The 20,896-nt window shown below is 41.5% G+C and overlaps 1 protein-coding gene across 1 annotated transcript in view; it reads left to right on the top strand.

Annotated features, from left to right (window-relative positions):
- CLASP1 (cytoplasmic linker associated protein 1) overlaps positions 1-20,896 on the top strand; it is a 4,127,769-nt gene that overhangs the window by 1,905,019 nt on the left and 2,201,854 nt on the right. The window contains exon 17 of the mRNA XM_044073692.1: positions 11,048-11,215. Coding sequence (XP_043929627.1) covers positions 11,048-11,215 — 168 coding nt within the window. The remainder of the gene's footprint in view (positions 1-11,047; positions 11,216-20,896) is intronic.

The raw sequence follows: 20,896 nt of genomic DNA, 5'->3' as shown, positions 1-20,896 counted from the left end.
ATTCAAATGCCATGGAACAACTAGTTACCGTTCCCACAAGAGGAGAAAATATACTAGATCTCATCATCACAAACATGGGGACAAAATGCTCCACAACGGAAGTATATCCCTCATTGGTGAGATCAGATCATAAACTAATCTCACTGGAAATTCACATCCCGCCCCCACCCCAAACAAAAAAGACCGCAGTGAAGAACTTCTCTAAAGCAAACTTCACACTTCTCAAGACTGGTGTGGTATCCTTCAAGGCCCCCGAGCCAGTGGAAACCACAACCCAAGCTGCGGAAGCCCTTACAAATGCCTTCTACGAACACCTCCAGGACTGCATGGATCAGGCAATCCCTAATAAAACCAAGACTCTTTCCACCAAGGGTAAACGTCCAGTCTGGTGGACCCCAGCCATAAACAAACGTTACAATAAGAGGAGAAAGCTATTACATGATAGAGCAAAATCCATAAAAGAGAAGACACCCTTGATCATTATTAGTAAAAAAATACGAGCACTCATAAAATCATCCAAGGCCAACTTTGAGAGAAAAATTGCCATAGATTCAAAAGACAATCATAAGGCCTTCTTCAGCTATGTTAGAAACCTGGGTGGAATCTCCCAGATATGCTCAGAATTAGTCCAAAATGATACAAAAATCACTGAACCCACAGACATTGCCAACATACCGGCGGACAGGTTCAGTGCAAACTTCGCCCCTCTCCCCAAAAGGAGAGATAACTATCCCAGTGGAGTGTAGCCTCCCAGACATCTCAAATGCGCAGGTAAAGCTGCTCTCTCTAAAGCTAAAAACACAGCATCAATGGGACCGGATGGTGTCCCGGCTGTGTGCTACCAAACTCAATGAGGAACTAAACCCGCACATAAGGCAGCTGTTTAATCTTAGCCTTACCACAGGATACGTGCCCAAGGAGTGGCGACGGCAACTGTGGTCCCACTCCACAAAGGCGGTGCCTCTACGGACCCTGGTAATTACCGCCCATAAGCTTAACAAGCCTGGTCTGCAAAGCTATGGAGAGGATCATAATGGAACTCATAAACAAAGACATAGGGGACTTGCAGACATTGGACCCGACCCAGTTTGGCTTTGTCAAGGGCAGATCATGCCTTTTGAACTTGGTCGACTTCTTCGAAACAGTCACCAAGGTCATTGATGAGGGAAAGGCAGTCCATACAGCCTACCTTGACCTTGCAAAAGCTTTCGACACAATACCCCACTCAGGTATTATAGAGAAACTTACCAGCTTAAATGTAAACCCATATGTCACAAGATGGGTTGCAAACTGGCTAAAGGACAGAACCCACAGGGTCAGAGTTGCTGGCACCATGTCAGACTCCAAGCCGGTCACAAGTGGTGTCCCACAGTGCTCAGTCCTTGGCCCCCTGTTGTTCGGCATCTACTTCTCAGAAGTACAGGCAAACATAGGAGGACTATGGCTGACAAAGTTTGCAGATGACTGCAAACTGGGGGCCATAGTGGAAAGTACATCAGACACAGATATCCTTCAGAGGGGTCTCACGGAAACTGATAGCTGGTGCCAGAGCCATGGCCTGAAGTTAAATGCCAAAAAATGTATAGTCATACCCTTCGGGAAAAACAAGGTAACCCCAAGCTACCATATAGGTGGCAATCCACTAAGCACAGAAGAGGTTATCAGGGACCTGGGGACCCAGGTTGACAGTGGCCTTTCTTTTGACACTCACATTGCTAAAGTGGTTAGAAAGACCTTCTACATTGCCCACCTGATCATGAAGGGATTCACATCCAGATCAAGTGAGGTCATTGTTCCCCTGTACTCTTCACTTATCAGACCAATGATCGAGTACAATGCCCCATTGGAGATGCATCTCACCCGACACCTGCAGCAGTTGGAGAGACCCCAAAAGTTCCTCACCAAAAGGATAAAGGGATTCCAAAATCTGTCATATGCTGCCAGACTGAAGAAACTCCAGCTCTATTCAGTCGCATACCGTCTGCTCAGAGGTGACCTGTGCCTGACATACAAGGCCATGTCCAACCCGGAATTAATGGACATGCTCCACCTCAAAAAATCCAAATCTACCAGATCCACTAGAGCAAGCGACTTAAACCTTAGCACGGATATAAATAAGACATGCTGGAGGGATAGATTTGTCACTCAGAGACTCCCTATGCTGTGGAATAAAATCCCGATCCATGTGAGGCAGAGCACCTCGCTGGCTCTGTTCAAGAGAAATCTTGACCGGTGGATGGGAGATCGTAGGTTTACCCCGGGAATCATCTCTGTGTCACTGCTGGACAGAGGCAAAACAAACTAATGGGCACAATATTTTTTAACATAAGAGGTGGCGTAAGCCACAACACTTTGGGCTAGGCTTATAAATGCCTTAGGGCAGATAGCCTAGTATAAACCTATGAACCTATGAAACCTATAAGATGTAATTTTCCTGACTATTGATGTTCAGGAGTTGTTTTCCTGTATTCCCAGGAAAGAAGGATTTGATTACTTTGAAGAAACTTTATTTTCCTGCTCCAATTTGACTCCTGATAATGTTAAGCTCGTTTGTGAAATGATGGCCTTAGTTTTAGACAACAATTATATATTTTTTGAAGGCCAATATGATCATCAAATAAAGGGAGTTGCAATGGGGGTGGCCAGCGCTAACATTGTATTGTTAGGGTGGGAAATGGAGTACATTTTTCAGAGTAGTTATTTCTCAGATATATTGTTATATAGTAGATTCCTGGACAATATTTTTATTTTATGAAAGGGAAATAAGGATCAAATTCCAGGTTTTATTGATTACCTGAACATTACCACAAGTTTTTTGAAATTCACTTTTGATTTACGTGAAATGGAAATTCATTATTTAGATACTACTATAATAAAAGATGGAACAAGGTTTTAAATCTAAGATATATAGGAAAAAACCTTTTGTAATTCATGTCTTCATTTTACTAGTCATCATCCCCTTTTTCAGAAAAGGAGTATTGTTAAGGGGCAAGCTATTAGAATAGCACAAATGACTTCCTATAAGGAAGATGTTGTTCAGGAATTTAAAAGTTTAGCTAACATGTTTGTGGAGAGGGGGGGTATCCTACAGAATTTGTGGAAAGTATTTTGGCAGAGGTTCTTGAGCAATGGGGTTCGAAATATAAGCCTATTTTAGGCAGTGATTTTACCCAAATTCAGAACACTGGTAACAAGGTAAAGTTAGTGGTAATTTCACCCAAGCATGTATTATACAATATAGTCCATTGTACAGTGAAATAAAGAATATTCTTCACAAGAATTGGAATATTTTTAAAGTTGACCATGATGTTTTCCAGGCAGTTGGTGACCAGCCTTTGTTTTCCACCAAAGTTGGTCACAATTTGAAGGGAACCTTGGAATTTAGTTTAACAACAGGAAATGACAAGAGGCATGAATTTACTAGAGCCTGTGGGTGTTGTGCACAATGTAGTTACATTTTGCAGGTAGAAAGTTTGGTTTTAAATAACAGGACTAAAGATACAGTGTTTTTTTAAAAAGGTAACTGCTTCACCAAGCTGTTAGTGTATCTGGCTAGGTGTAATACATGTACAGGATTTTGTATTGGGAAGACAGAGAGCCTCTAAGTCCAGGATCTATGAACATCTGTATGAGATAAAAAATGAAAAGGCAACCAATGCTTTGTATAGACATAGTAAAATATGCAACAGTTTCTTAGGTTTTAAATTTGGTATTTTAGATGTCATTCAGTCAAACCCTAGGGGAGGGGATTGGAATAATATTTTAAATAAAAAAAGAGCTCATGTGGCAATTAAGGCTTGCTGCCAACTTTCCCACAGGGTTGAATGATTTTATATGTATTGTACCAGCCTTGAAAGAAAAGGCTGGAAAGATGTGAGCAGCAATGTATTGGGTAAAAAGTGGATTAATTTTCACATGTATGTTGTTCTTAAGGTTGAATTTCAGTATAAAAATAATTTTCAAAGTATTTTTTAAAGAAAGTTTTTTAAAAAAATTATTTCCATTTTAAACAAGAATAGTTTTTAGTAAAATTAGCATTATTTATTAATTAATTTATTCTTAACTGGTTTGAAGTGATTGGTGTGTTTTTGACCTATCAGTTTAGGTTTATGTGTATTTAAGAATTTGGCTGCCTGTACCTATTCTGATGAAGTCAATCTTTTTTGATGAAAGCGCTCAACCTGTCAAATTGTGAATAAAGGTGTGTTTTCCATTTGCTCTGCTGGTGAATTTTTGGTTTTAGTTTGGACTTTGCATCAGTGTTTGCCCTCATTTGTTTTTACATTCTTTTGATTATTAAACATGCTACAAGGAAAGTAATCTACTGCCGAATAGTTGCACTGTAATTAACCTTTTTTTTTCTAAAACATGACATTCTTTTACAAAGTGCTATTTGCACCTTTAAATTTTAGCTTAGAAACACATGTACATATAATTTTAGTTCTGAATTCTGTGGCATTACACAGTAAGGTATGCAGCAGATTAGTTGGATACATCTAATGAATAAAAGAGTTTGTTCTTTTGTTCATCCTTTTAATGTTTCTGTGCATACTCTATTCTTATCCCAGTTTAGTATTATTTGCATTCTTTCCTCATAAGTGTTTAACTTGATAAATCTTTATATTAATTGCCTCCAGTTCTACTAATTTTGTAATTCCAGTGATTCCCATGAAGGTTATAGAGACATATTTGGACGGCGCAGTGGTGCAGCGGTAGCGTTGTCGCCTCACAGGAAGAGGTTCTCTGGTTCGATTCTCGGCTGGGTGCCTTCTGTGTGGAGTCTGCATGCCCTCCCTGCGTTCGTGTGGGTTTCCTCCGGGTGCTCCGGTTTCCTCCCACGTTACAAAGACATGCATCTGGAGCCTTTCTCCCCGGGCCTCCGCTGAAAATTGGCTTTGTTCCAAGTCTGACTTTCCCGGTTAACAAATGTTAAATAAATAAATAAAATAAAAAAATTTGTGGAGTGTTTCTCTCTGGGCCTCCGCTGGAAATTGTCTTTGTTCCAAGTCAGATTTTCCCAGTAAATAAATAAGAAATAAGATAAAAAGTTCATTTGAAGCCCTTAGTCAGTGCACAATAACTTCCTGAAGATGGATTATTATTGTACATAACTTACATAAGTGTACTATTGTACATTTTGGGAGCAGGGCATGTAATCAAAACAGTTGTTTAATAATGCGTACACAGTCATATTTATTATTTTTTAAAATGAGTTGCTGCATAGGTTCATACTAGGCTATCTGCCCTAGGGCATTTATAAGCCTAGCCAGAGTGTGTTTGGCTTTTGCCACCCATTTTAAATTAATTTTGCTATGCTCTTTTTCGAGGTTAGTATACTGTGCCTCTGTCTAACAGTGACACAGAAGTGATACCCGGGGCAAAGCTACGATCTACCATCCACTCATCAAGATTCCTCTTGAAGAGAGTCAGTGAGGGACTCTGCCTAACCTGGACTGGGATTTTATTCCAGAGTGAAGGGAGCCTCTGGGTTATGAATCTGTCCCTCCAGCATGTCCTATTTATTTCAGTGCTAAGGTTCAAGTCTCTCGAGCGCGTAGCTCGATAGGATTTGGATTTTCTGAGGTGCAGCATGTCCATTAATTCCGGGTTGGACATGGCTTTATACGTCAGGCACAGATCGCCTCTGAGCAGGTGGTATGCCACTGAGTAGAGCTGGAGTTTCTTTAACCGGGCAGCATATGGCATCTGTTTGAGCCCTTTGATCCTCTTGGTGAGGTACTTTTGGGGTCTTTCCAGTTTCTGCAGGTGTCTGGTAAGGTACATCCCAAAAGGGCCATTGTACTCAATTATGGGCCTGATGAGGGATGAGTAAAGAGACACGATGACCTCCCCTGATCTAGATGTGAATCCCTTCATGATTAGGTGGGCTATATAAAATGTTTTTCTAACCACTTTGGCCACGTGGTTGTCAAATGAGAGATTGCTATCAACTTGGGTCCCCAGGTCCCTAATTACTTCTTCTGTACTTAATGGATTACCACCTATGTGGTAATTTGTGGGCACTTTGTTTTTGCCAAAGGGGATGACTATACACTTTTTGGCATTTAGCTTGAGGCCATGGCTCTGGCACCAGTTGTCTGTTTCTATGAGGCCCTTTTGGAGGATGCTTGTGTCGGCTGGAGAGTCGATTATGGCGCCCAGTTTGCAGTCATCTGCGAACTTGGTCAGCCACAGTCTTTCCGTGATTGCCTGTACCTCCAAGAAATATATACCGAACAAGAGAGGTCCCAGGACTGAGCCTTGTGGGACGCCACTTGTAACTGGTTTGAAGACTGACATGGCTCCAGCAATTCCAACCATGTGGGTTCTGTCCTTGAGCCAGTTTGGAACCCATCTAGTGACATATGGGTTTATATTTAAGCTGGTGAGCTTATCTATAATGCCCGAGTGGGGTATTGTATCGAAGGCTTTTGCGAGGTCCAGGTAGGCTGTGTGAACCACCTTCTCCTCGTCAATGGCCTTGGTGACTGTTTCAAAGAAATTCGACCAGGTTTAAGAGGCAGGATCTGCCCTTAACAAAGCCGAACTGGGTAGGATCCAGTGTTTGTAGGTCCCCAATATCTTTATTTATGAGGTCCATGATAATCCTTTCCATAGCTTTGCAGACCAAGCTAGTCAGGCTTATGGGGCGATAGTTTCCAGGATCCGTTGAGGCACCACCTTTATGGAGAGGGACCACTGTTGCTGTATGCCACTCTTTGGGTACATATCCTGTAGTAAGGCTGAGATTGAACAGTAGTTTTATGTTTGGGTTTAGCTCTTCTTGGAGTTCATATAGGATGCAGCCCGGGACACTGTCTGGTCCCATTGATGCTGTGTTTTTTGCTTTGTAGAGGGCGGCTCTTACCTGAGCATCTGAGATGTCAGGGGGGCAGCACTCTGCTGGGATAGATATTCGCCCTTTTGGTGGGGAGGTGGGGGGGGTTTGCGCTGAACCTGTCAATTAGGATATTGGCAATGTCTGTGGGTTTGGTGTATTTTTTGTCATTTTGGACTAATTCTGAGCATATCTGGGAATTCCCACCCAGGTTCCTAACATAACTAAAGAAAGCCTTGTGATTATCCTTAGTGTCCTGTGCAGTTTTTCTCTCAAAGCTGGCCTTAGACGATTTTATGAGTGCCCGTAGTTTTTTGCTAATACTGATCAGAGATGCCTTCCCTTTTTGGGATTTTGCTCTATCATGTAGTAGCTTCCTCCTTCTATTGTATAGTTTGTTTATGGCTGGTGTCCACCAGACAGGACGTCTGCCTTTGGAGGATTGGGTCTTGGTTTTATTTGGGATTGCATGATCCATGCATTCCTGAAGGTGTTCATAGAATGCGTTTATAAAGGATTCTGCGGTCTGGGCCGTATTTTCCACAGGCCCGGGGGCTTTGAAGGATTCCACCTCGGTTTTGAGGAGTGTGAAATTTGCTTTAGAGAAGTTTTCACTGTGGTTTTCTGGGCAGGGGGTGGGGTCAGGATGTGAATATCCCGTGAGATCACTTTATGGTCTGATCTTACCAGTGAGGGATACACATCTGGTCTGGAGCATAGAGTCCCCTTGTTGGTGATGATCAGGTCCAGTATGTTTTCCCCTCTTGTGGGAGTGGTAACAAGTTGTTCCATAGCATTTGAGTTTATAAATTCTAGGAACCTTTGGGCTAGGGTGTTGGAGCTAGAGTAATGCTCCCAGTCTATGTTTGGGTAGTTGAAGTCGCCCAATGTAATGGTGTTTGGAGAGACCTTCATATTTTCCAGTGTTCTCAGGAAGGCCGAGTGGGGTTCCTGGGTTTGGGAGGGTGATCTGTAGCAGGCTGTAAACTGGAAGGCAGTTTTACCCACTGTTAGTTGCACATGGATAGTCTCTGATGCTTCGTGCTGTGCCACCAACCTGAAGGTGTGGGTATCTTTGACGAATATTGATACTCCCCCTCCTTTTGTGGTTCGGTCCAAGTTTTGGGGCCGAAAAGCATGGTATGAGGTATAACCTGGTAGTGCTGGGGTGCTCTCGGGAGCCTTGAACCAGGTTTCTGTTACTGCACAGATATCGATGTTCTCCATGCTAGGGAGAGTTTCGAGTGCTTGCATCTTGAGGTTTAGACTTCTGGCATTGAGTAGCATTACTCTTAGTTTCTTATCCCTTGTGATACCTATGGAGGTGGGTTTGTCTTTTGAGCCTTGCCTAAAAAAGGCACTATGGGGGTAGCAAGAGCCTTTGTCAATATCCGAAAGCCCAGGGGTGACAGGTACAAGCCGTCCCTAGTGAAGCATCGTGGCTTGCATGGGAGAAATTATTTTTCTTCCAAGGTTCATTAGCCATGAAGTTTTAAGTAAAGGATTGCAGGGTAGTCCTACATTGGTGTGTCGACAGAAAAAAAATATTTAAAGTGGCATTTTCACTTACACATCTCAAACAGCCCTAAACCCTTGTCTTTAGAAAACCATTTCATTCAGCATTTTTTGCCTTCCTCATCCTGGTTTTACTGCTGACTTCAAGTCCTTCCCATGCTCATTAGAAGTTTTGTTTCCAACATTTCATTACAGCAGCATCCCAATGTGTAATGTAGGCACCCTTCTCTAAAGAAAAACCTAGTAGCTCTCCAGATTTACAGTGTCTCTGTGGTCTCATTTGTTACATATGTAGGCTTCTGCTATGGCTTCTTTAGCATTCCAGGATTGAGACATGCAGTGACACTAGTGTGCATGCTCCTAGGCTTCCCTTTGAAGGAGCACACAACATGTATTCATTCATGCATTTCTTATTCTGCTTGTGCAGTACAACTCTGGCTTAGTTCCCCATTCTTCCCCTGAGCTAATCAAGCAGTTCTCCAGCCACTTAGCTGTACCTCTGTGTCTGACCCTCTGGCTTTCCAGGTCAGTAGTCACTCACAGGTGCATATACCTTCCGTCAGCTGTGGAGACCATTTCATTCCACTCATAAATTAAGCTGCATTAATTATATATATTAATGAAGTTAGGATGTGATGTTAGTAAAAAAATGAAATTAAAAAGTGAACTTGCTCAAGATTTCATTTAGGCTTCTGCCAGTTGAATATCTTATGACTTTCCAGCTTGGCCTCTTGATGCAGTATAATAAGACTTCAGACTTCAAAGCTTGTAACTTGTGTGTAGTGTACTCATTCTCAGAAGACCACAGAGTGGAAGATTCAGTCAGGTGATTAGAGGCCAGTTTCCCTTCCTTCATTGGCCTCTTGATGACATCCAGTATAAGACTTCAGATTTCAGAACTTGTAATTTGGGTTTAGTGTACCCTTTGCCAGAGGACAACACAGTGGAACACTGAATCAGAGGTGGCTAGAGTACAGTTTTCCTTCCTTGGGGATGGGCACAAAGTTAACACCCCATAGGAGTATCCCTCTGAGGAGACCAGAGACTAGTTTGGGGGCATAGCAGCATCCATATGGACCATGCAGGTGCTTAAAAGTACACACCCTCAAACTAGAATCAGGCATTAGATACATTGCATTCCATGGCAACTGTAGATTAGAAGGCATGTTATGGGGAAATGAGGTTTGCTCAGTTATCATAGAACTGTGGATTTTAGTAAGTTTCCCTTATACCAAAGATTGTGTGATATTGGAGTTGGAGATCTGCCGATGTGGTGAGTACAGTGGAGTTTGTTTACTTACAATAACACTTTTTTTGTGGTAGTTGACATTTTGCATTGTGATTTTGTGATGGTTGACATTTTGTGATGTGGTTCCAGTATTACTAGGGACCCTGTTGGGTCTACTGACAAAACTACATTCCTTGTAGATGATGACCCTTGACTGTCATACCTCATCGCTTCCACCAGAAAATGGTAAACAGTGAGGCTAATTTCCACTGGAAAAGATATTCTCCTTCACCAAGGGATATGATATACTATGCACAGGGGAGCAGGCAGTGGGATAGCATATATCATTGACTTGCAGAGAGGTCTAGACCAGGAAAGATATTTTAAAATAATGATTTCTTGAGTTTTTTAGTGTTTGTAATGCACTTGCTTTTTGAGGCTAGTGTGTACTATGAGCAAGCTGTATATAGCAAGGCATTCTAAAGGTAGATGCAGAACCCCTCCCCCTTTTTATTTTCCTGCTGCTATCATAAAAAGTAGTAAAACCTTTATTAGTTCACACACACACACACACACACACTTTGTACGACATGTTGTAAAGCTCAGCTGTTTGGGTCCAGCTGTCCCTAGACCTCGCCATTGGCACTTCCCAAATGAGGCATCATACACTCCTCTCAGTGGACCACAGCCAAGGACTGGGCATTTTGCATAATATCTTATCGGTTTCAAGTAGATCCCATTGAACTGTTGTTCAAACAAAATAGCACTAGTCATCGCACAAAGCAGAAGAAAATAAAAGCAATACAAAACAGACTGCTTTATGTTTTGTATTTAGGTACTTTCATTTGTTTGTCTCATTTTCTTTTGTGCAAATGTTTTAAGAGCTATGGTTGTATTGCCTACATTTCATTTTGTTTTAGTATTTTGACAAGATAACTGTTTTAAGTTGTGATGTGGCAGAGTTGATTTTGTTAACTTTCACATATTTGTCAGTAAAAAGCATTTGCCCTTATTTTGTTAACTTGCCCAAATAGCAGTGACCTCTCAGACAAAGACTAGCTTGTCAAAATTTGTAATTGAAATACATGCCTTTGTTACTGATTGGCTTTTTTAGATTTTTATTCAGGCTAACTGGTTTTAGGCATAAAGTCTTTCAGCTTTCACAGTGCAAGATTCTTTTCTTAACATGGGCTGAGGTGTGATATACCTAGACTGTAGCTGTTGTAGTTTTCATTGTAGAACTGAAGCACTTCTTGCATTCTAGCCAGACAGTAAATATATTACTAGATGTTTGCTGTGGTTGCTGTTGCTTCAGCCTCTCTTTCTGGTCTGAAACACATTGATGATGAGATGGCCATTGTGTTTCAAGTCATCACATTAGAGAACAGAATTTGTGAATTGGCCAAAAAATGTACACTGTAACAAAATACTGTATATTTACTATGTCTTATGTTGTGTGTTCTTAGGTGTTACTGGGGTTTCCGCAGTCATTTTAGTAGAGAAGCTGAACAATTGTATAACTCACTTGAGGTAACATATCAGAAAGCACTGCAGTCTCACCTGAAGAACTCCGACAGCATTGTATCATTGCCACAGTCTGACAGATCGTCTTCCAGCTCACAAGAGAGCTTGAAGTAAGTTGCTTTTGTGTAGTACCTTCATTTTTATTTTCATTTCAGTCAATCAGTTATGAACCTAAAGATCTTAAAATTGTACATATATTTTCAAATATTCTTGAGTTTTGTGTGTGTTTTTGAATGTAGTGCAGCTAGTTTTCTATATTCTTTTTCTGACGCAAGCATATTGTACTAGTTTTCTGCCATGTAGCAGAGGTACCCTTTTAACACATTCACGTTTTTTTTTATGTTGCAGACTCTTTTGGCAAGTTTGTTTCATGCAAATAGCAACCCCCATATGAATTTGTGTTTGAAGTTAATTTAAGAGCAAAAACTGGCGAACATTGAGAAAATCTTCTTAGTTGTGCTGTGTTATGGAAGTATTTTTCCCCTGTGGACCACTGATTTCATATGTCAGTGTGCATTAGTGGTTGAATTTTTAATACCACTAACTTCTTTTCAGTGTACTTGTAGTGAACATTGTACATTGAGCATTGTAGTTTTTTTTTTAATATTTAAATTTTGTTTACATTTTCTATTAAGAATGAACTGGGGAAAAGTGTCCTTTTCTTTGAACATTTTATTAATCAGACTGTGCTTTGATGGAACTCTGAAGGGGCACCGGACCTGTGTGCGTTTATACACACACACGCACACACACAAACACACTCACTCACTTTAGGAACATGTTGAACATGTATTTGAAAATGTGAAGTATGGCTTTAAATGTAGGTAAATTGGGACTTCTCATAAATATTATGGAGGTAGTTACATTTCTACATAAACTAGTGGTCTTTCAGTGACTGTACAGAAGAACCATAGCTAAAGAGCAGGAATTCTGGAAGTGAGTTTCTCAGTCTGAGGATCAGTGTGGAATAAAGCAGGGGCTTTACCTGAAGATCCAAGATTTGCAGAGTTCAGCAGCCTTGTCAAGAGCTTCTTGAGGATTTAGCCAGGGACTAACCTCAAGTGATTTAGTTTGCGGTTGCTGAAGCTGAGCAGAATGTCTGTCAGGGCCTGCAGCAGTGATTTGTTATAAAACCAGCCTGTCTTATGGATGGATTGTATTGAACTTTAAGGTGGAGATAACTCTAATATACTGTTTCTTTTGTTTGCTGAAAACCAGGTGAGCTATAATATTTGTCATTTTTCCTGTGGATGTTTGCAGTTAACATGTTTTTATATATCTTCTGCTTTCAACTTTTGCAGACTTACACAGGTTCGCATACAGGCAATTTAGCAATCAACTTGCCAAATGAACTTTTTTTTTTGCAATACCTTTACTGCAAAGCCCATACCCTGTTTGGGTTAATATTTCCCTGTGGATTTACTTATGTTTCACTGAACTATTTCTGCTGCTGTTCCTGGCACTGGCATGCTTCCTTGTACTCAGTCATGGAAAACTGTTTAAAGCACTTGTCTTTCATGCATATAGCTAGACTTTGGCAGTATAATTTTCTTTGTCAAAGGTCCCCTTAAGTGTAAGGTGGAGATTGACTGGAATCTGCTACATCTAATAAAACACCAGTTTGACTGGACAGGGTACTGTACTAGCAACTGAGAAATCTTCCTGACATAAGTTGAGTAAGGAGGATGCCCTGGAAATCATATCTTGTGCATTATGAATGATACACAACCCAGGAAAACTGGGCAAGTCAGAATGGGGGAGCATGCTGATATCACAGCTAACAAGAAAGACATTAAAATATATGTAGACATGGAGGGCAATTATTACACAAACTTTAAAAAGTTTAAGAAACAACTACTGGCCATGACCAGGATAATGTCTGAAGTGCAAATAATAAAAACATTATAACTGGACTTTTAATGCTGACAGACCAGTAAGAACTTTTATATATAACTTGAAGCATATGTCAAAGCTGTGGTTATGACTTGATAGTAAAAGTAAAATAAAAATGTTAGAAACTGTAGCAGTGGAGAGATTTAAAAGAGCTTTGTATTTTACTGTAAGAAAGCGGATGTTGCAAAGTGATCCCGAAAACTCTGACAAGTTAGTATCTTCAGTAGAACACGTGCTAGTTGATTACACATTATTTATAACTGATTTGTCTGCAAGTCTAAAACTGTAGTAAGAAATGTGCCTTCTTTTGTAAAACAAACAGTAGCATGTTATGGGTTAACTTGTTTCAAATGTGGGGACACAAATTATGTATTTTTATTTTACATTTGTTAACCGGGTTAGTCCAACTGAGCTGAAGCCCTTTTTCAGTGAAAGCCTGGGGAAAAAAGCTCTACATTTACAATTTCAAACAAAAATTACAACAAGAATTACAAAAAAAAGTGAATATACATAGTGGAACTACATGGTTGACAAATCAGAGAGTATATACATTGTTGCATCAGTAAAATCAAGATGTACAGTCCTGTCAGAGAACAAGTCTTGAGTACTTCAGAAAAGATGTGCAGTACAAATGATGTAAATAAAGGGATAACCCATTAGTTGTAGAGTATTATTGAAGGAGAAGAAAGATAGGTGAGACTGAGGTGACAAGTTTTGGATGATCCTTAAAGGGTGTAGTTACAGTGGCAGAGCCATATCCTGTTTTGATAGTTTTTAGTAGGTGTTTTTAATTTAAGAAGGTGATTGGTATTTCTATTGTCTAAGGGAAGTTTGATCCAGGACTGGGCTGGAGAGTAACTGTACAGGTTTCGTACTATTTTTGTTTTAGACTTGTAGATTTGGAGAAGGTTTTGTTCGAAGCTTTGTAGAGGGACCTTGGAGGGGAGTAGAGGGAGACAACTGAGGTGATGTTGGGACAGAAGGAGGGCAAATACAATATAGAATGAATGATTTGAGGTTTTGTGAGAAGCAGCTGGTGAAGAAATTCTATCCAATTTCATTTTTTTAGAACAAGGCAGTGGTGTGAGTGGTAGGAATGGTCAGGTGCGAATCTTGCAGCTTTATTGTAGGTGGATTCAAGTTTTGTTGGAAGAGTGGTTTGAAGATTAGTAATGATTTGTGAGCCGTAGAATAGGGTGGGTAGGAGGTAAGTGTGGGATAGTGAGAGTTTAGCTTTATTGGATAAAAAAAATTTTGTTCAGAGAGGGAATCAGCTGTGGTGATAACTGTGGAGTCATCTGCATATTGTATCAGTGACGACTGGGGGCATGAGGTATATAATAGATTGGTAAAGATATTAAACAGTAATGGGCCAAGGACTGATCCTTGGGATATACCCATTTTGACAGGCCAAGCTGGAGAGGTAGCAGAGAGCCATTTGACAGACTGGAGTCAGTCACTGAGGTAACTAGTGAACCAGGAGATAGTGGAAGTGGAGAGGCTTAGGTTAGAGAGTTTGTGCAGGAGGAGAGGGTGGGAGATGGTGTCAGATCCCTTTCAGAGATCAAGAAATAGGCATGAGACCAGTTTATTATGGTCTCTGGCTTGAGATATGGCGTTTATGAAGGAAATGAGAGTAGTGGAGGTGCTATGTTTAGGTCGAAATCCATGTTGAGTGGAATTAAGTAGATTCTGTTGTAGGAGAAAGTGAAGGATTTGTTTGTGTAAACATTTTTCAAGAATTTTTGAGAGGGGGATAGACTTGCAATGGGCTGAAAGTTGGCAAGTTCAGAGGAGTTACCTCTCTTGTGGATGGACAAGGCATAGAAATGTTTCCATATAGTAGGTACCTTGGATTCAGTAATGGACTGGTTAATGAGAATTTTAATGGTAAAGATAGTCCTAACATTAGAAATGTGAAAACTGATATGCATGCTACAATTGAAGTTGGTCCATGGGGAGTGATACAACTACAACTGGAGTAAATAGAGTGAGCTCTGTTGTGTTACAAGAAGGTTAGTGTAATGTACTGTATTTTTGGAAGAGACTCTGGCAACATAATTGTCTTTCTCAAAGGTCCCCTAAAATGAAAGCAATACCCCCTTATTGCATGTAAAAACTTACAAGCTCCAGGAAGACTATTATAACCAGTGGCTGTAACCCTATGACTTAATACTAGTCATAGTATAGAAGGATTTTCCCCACTTTAAAGCACTTTGGAAAATGTGGGAGGAAGTAGATTCCACAGATGCAACATGGCAGAATGATGCACTTAGAAAGAAAGAGGCATGGTGACAAATTGGTATGCCTATTCAGTGACACTCATATAGAGGCCCAGAATCAAAGCCAGGAGGAGGAAGTAGTATAGAGGTTACTACAGGAGATAGGTTCTGGCAGTGGATAGACAGTATAAAGAACCATGTATTTTACTAGAAGTCTGCTGCATTGACTGAGCAACAGAAACCCAATGGTGAAAGAAATTTCAGAACAGGAACTGCAAGTAGACTGATCTGAAGTTAGAATCAAAATGAGACAGAAGTCTACACAAAGATTTACAAGCATCAGCCAAGAAACAGAGAATATAACTAGAAGTAAGGCACTTAAGTGAAGGCCTTCGGAGCAAAGATTTGGTAATGCATACTAAAACTGTGAAAGCCAGAAAGATGCATAGTTCTGAACCCCTTTCTGTTAGTGAAACAGGAAATTCAAATACAGGCATCAGATGTCTATAATTGGGGGTAGGGGGTTAAAACTAAAAATAAATTCAGGTCTGAGATACCTTGCAGAGGGAGAGCAGTCTAGAGAAGGAAAAGAAAGATGGGGAGGTGACAAGTCCACTCATACTAAGACAAAGGGAGCACAATGTGCAGAACCTTCAAGAGGTTTATACATATGGCAGATAAATTAAAGCAGAAGGAGATTTTTTTATCCCTTCAGCTCACCAGCTTTTCCCTTTGACCTGACCCAAGTCTGGAGCCAGTGAGGAGACCAAGGACACTGGTACAGAGTCATGCTGCTGCCAGGGAGTGAGCTGTAACTCCTGCCACCCTGCGGCAAGCTTGCAAGCTCTGCAGTTGCTGCCTTCAGGGAGGTTCGTGCTTGTTTGTGTATGCTCATCCTCCTGTCTAAGCATATACTGACTACCTGTGCAACATGGATCTCCCCAGACTTGTAACATTGCTTTATTATAGTGAGCCTAGGCTTCTTGTCTCCACCCCCCACCACCACCACCACCACCAAGATGGGCAAGCCAACATCAGCCACTCACTCCCATCCTCCTCCTGTGGCCCCTGCAGTGCCCATGACACTAATAGAACATGTGTCATTTGGGGTGCAGTGAGGGCTTTAACCCTCTACATCTTGGGGTTGCTAGCAGAAGGAGATTGTGTTAGAGCTCACTTTTTCTGAAGATGACATAAAATAAGTTCTTTGTCATTTTTGTAGAGGAAGTAATATCTTCTACATCTTGACAAGCTGATGAAGTAACTTTCCCCCATATAAGACACATTAACTTATAAAAACAAATATTTATTTATTTGTTTTGTTGTTCAAAAAAAGTCGGACTTGGCAATAGTAGCCCATTTCAGCAGAGGTCCAGGGAGAAAAGCTCCTTATATATCAGATAAGACTTACATCCATAATAAAGTAGTATACTGATTATTAATAATGTAGGTTAATAATAATAATTTAATCAGTACATTGGAAACAAAATACTTTAAGTAGGGCAAGAGAGAGAATGACCAAGATTGTAGGGGAAGATAGTGAGCAGAGTTCCCATTACAACTTAGTTGTATTTTAATTTGAAAGGTGACAATATGCATCGAGTAAGTAAAGACAGGGAGGGAATGCTACATCAGTTGCTAATGCTGATTACAGAACACTGTTTATGAAGATAACCCACTGTCATGTGTTAGGAAGTCGCTTATAGGTTTATAGGTGTTTACTAGGCTAATGGCCACAAGGGCCTTTTTAAGCCTAGCCATGCATCCCAAATCTCTGACAAGTTCTGATACTCTTGATAAGTGTAAGCATGGGCCTGGGAAATGAACCATTTACAAGTTAACTGAGTCCATTAGAGACATAGGTGCCAAACCAGGGATGAATTTCTGGTTTCCCATGAGCCTGTTCCATAGATGGAGTAGTCTCTGGGATACATACCTATCTCTCCAGCAGGTCCAGTTTATATCACAGACAAGGTTTAAGCCTTTAGAACGGGTAATTCTAGTGCTGCTTGCTTTGTGGATATGCAGGAGGTCCATCTGAGTAGGATCTGACAGTGCCCTGTATGTCATGCATAGATCTCCACTCAAAAGCCTGTAGCAGACAGAATACAGGGATAGGGCCTTGAGACAGTCTGCATAGAGCATTTTACTTATGCCCTGTATTCTTTTAGTGAGGAACCTTTGTGGACGTTCCAATTGTTGGATATGCCTGGTTAGGTAAATACCAAAGGGGGCATTGTACTCAATGATAGGTCTGATGAATGCCAAGTACAGTGGAACAATGACTTCCTTGGACTTGGATGCCATACCTCTGTTTGTAAGTTGCACAACATAGAATGATTTCCTCACCACTGTAGATGTGTGATGGTCAAAGGCTAGATTACTCTGTGTCTCCCTAAGTCCATGACTACTGAGTCAACTCTAAAGGGTGTGTTTGACAATACGATAGATGTTCTTCTTGTTTCACTGTCGCACTCATCACACTTGGGGTTATCTGCCTGCAGATAGCCCTCAGTCGGCCCAAATACCAGAGTCTGGGGATTTCTGCATCAGATGCTGTCGCCTCTTCCATGACGTCAGGTCGTCAGGGGTATAAAACAGGCAGCCGACGCTATTACATCAGTCTTTCTTGCTGATAAGGAGCCCGAAGCAGAAGCAGTTTGCAAGTGCCAGTCGGCCGCTACCTGAAATTTTCGTTTTTCGAGTTTCAAACCTGAAGTCTTCTAAAGCCAAGTACCCCGTTGGGGATCCTTTTTTCTTGCTCTAACCGATGTCAGAAAAAGTTAACAATTGTCTTGCCTGTGGAAAGCAAATACCTCACAGAGATTTTCATTCTTACTGCATCACCTGTTTAGGCCTAGACCACGACATCCCTCGCTGTCAGTTTTGTGCCTTGTTTAACACCCAAACCATTCGTCGTTGGGCTTTCTTTGTCGCTAAATTCTTTTATTCTAGTTCTCCGTATTCCGAAATGGCTCCGATAAGCCATCCAACTATCGATCTTCCGAAAAAACATAAAGATAAAAGACAGAGACAGACCGCATAGGTCCAAAACTGCTGATGATGCTTCCGTTAAGCTAGTCGCCAGTCCGCCAGTACTCAGTGAGGTGCCTTTGCAGCCCCTGATGCCCGCTTCTAAAGATTCACAGGCCTCTGCTGAGACCCATTCGGAGTCCGGTATGCTGCGAGATGCTTCTTCGACTATGGAACCTGAGGATGGATGTCTCTACCTTGGATGGGTCCGGAGCTGCTGTGCAGGCACTGGCTTCTGAGGGTGTATTCCTACCTACCGAGGTTCAAATTAAACCAACAACTTCGTTTTTAGCTAAAACTACCGTGTTTCTCAGGCCCAGAGTATGCACTATGCCTAGAAAACTGACGACCAAAGCGCATGCTCAAGCTCCCATGCCACAAAAACAAATGCTTAGAATGGCTGAAGACCTTATTACCCTAATTAGGGGAAGCCAGCCTTCCCCTGCTAAGAGACAAAGAATTGAGTTTCATTCTGATTCTACAGACCAGGAGTCCGATGACTCTGCCCCTTCTGATTACCAGGACATACCCTTATCAATGTATGAGGATTCAGATGCAGAGGAATCCATTCCCTTTGCCTCCCCTCCAGAGGATTTTTCTTTTGGTGAAACCTTGCATACTTTTGAGAGAGCATTTCCACTGGGAATGGCAGGACTACCGTCAGTCCAAAAAGAGACTCAGAGAATTTTTAGAGTTGCCTCAGCACAGGCATCTAGCTATACCCCCTGTCCTGGATGTTGTAGATGATGTCTTCATGGAATCCAGTCTTACTCCAGACACTTTACCACCGGCCCCTAGAAAACCTGACAGGTACTGCAGAGTACCCTATTCTCACAAATTTCTCTTTAAGAATCCTACTGCAGATCCAGAGACCAATTCCCAGGGTCCTAAAGGTATTAAGGCTACTACAGCCAAAAACCCTACTCCTTCAGACAGGGATTCCAGAGCTTTAGACAGATTGGGTAAGAAGGTATATACCTCTGCAACTCTTGCCATCAGGGCATTGAATTGCCAGTTTCACATGTTAAAGTACCAGCAGCGTGTTATGGAACTAATTAAACAAAAAATGGTGTTACTTCCTGATTGTGCAGAAAATAAAGCTTTACAAGAGTTAATGCATTCTGCAAACCAAGTTAGTAAGCATACTTTGCAGTGTGGCTTTGATGCCCTAGAAGCATCATGCTGGGCTGTAGTCTCTGAGTCTGTACTGAGAAGGCTTGCTTGGCTGAAGGAACAAACCTTGCCAGATCATGTCAAATCAAAATTACTAGACGCTCCTTTAAATAAGGACCATTTGGCACCAAAGCAGAAGAGGTTCCTAAAAAGATGGAAGAAAAAGCTAAATCTATGCAAACTGTTAAAGAATTCTTAAAAGTGCAGCCACCTAGATTCAGTAGGCATTGGCCTTCTAAAAACTGGTCCTTTCCAGCCCCTTCCAGGCCTTCTCAGTCCAAACCCGGGGGAAACAGACCACCCAGACTAGTCTCAGGGTATACAGAGATCTAAACAATGGAGTGCCCCCATCTCAAAAACAGGGAGTGGTAAGCCACCCCCTTATGGAAAAAGTTCAAAATGACTTTTCAATTATCCTTCCCAGCTCTGCCCAGTTACTTGCGCCCCTAGGAGGAAAACTTGCCCTTCATGCAAAAAACTGGATGTCCATTACTCAGGACCGATGGATCCTTAACATTGTATCCCAAAGGTACAGATTCTACTTCCATTCACTGCCAACCCCAAGCGGGTTTCCAGACCTTCCTTCAAACCAGTGGGCAGAGGCTCAAAAGCAAGTACTTTGCCTGCTCAGTATCAGGGCTCTTCAACCTGTTCCAGTAGAGCAAAGGGGACAAGGGTTTCTACTCCAGACTGTTTCTGGTGCTCAGAAAAGATGGCTTTTGGCACCCAATCCTGGATCTAACAATTCTCAACACCTTTCTGGTGGTCCCAAAATTCAAAATGCATACCCTGCAACAGCTTCTCCCTATGCTAGCCAAGGATGCCTGGTTAGTCACCCTAGACTTAAAAGAAGCTTATCTACACATCCCCATAAGGGAGTCTAGCAGGAAATATCTACGGTTCAGGGCAGGCTGTATGCACCATCAATTCTCTGCACTTCCGTTTGGCTTATCTACTGTGCCCAGAGTATTCACAAAGTGCATGGTTCCAGCCATTGCATACTGCAGGCAGAAAAATATCCAAATTTTCCCATACTTGGATGATTGCCTGATTCAAGCGGACAGTCAGGAATTGCACCTGGCATTTGTAAAAAGACTCCTAACTTCATTGTGTTACACCATCAACAAAAAGAAATCATAATTGATGACCAGTCAAAAATTTGTATTACTGGGAGCAAGCTTGAACACAACTTCCAGATGGCATTTCTCACTCCAGAAAAACAGGTCTATTTGACCAACTTCTTATAGGTTCATAGGTAGCTACTAGGCTATCTGCCCAAGGGCATTTATAAGCCTAGCCAGAGTGTGTCGGCTTTCGCCACCCCATTAATTAATTAACTGATCCTCTGTCAAGCAGAGCCAATGAAGTGATCCCAGGGGTGTATTTTCTGTTACCCATCCACTTGTCAAGGTTTCTCTTGAAGAGTGTTAGTGAGGGGCTCTGCCTAATGTAATTTGGAATTTTGTTCCA

This window comes from Protopterus annectens, chromosome 6.part0 (genome assembly GCF_019279795.1).
Source record: "Protopterus annectens isolate FY-2018-M chromosome 6.part0, PAN1.0, whole genome shotgun sequence".
Classification (NCBI taxonomy): Eukaryota; Metazoa; Chordata; order Ceratodontiformes; family Protopteridae; genus Protopterus; species Protopterus annectens.
Note: the sequence above shows the minus strand (reverse complement) of the source record. Positions and strands in the feature narration are given on the sequence as shown.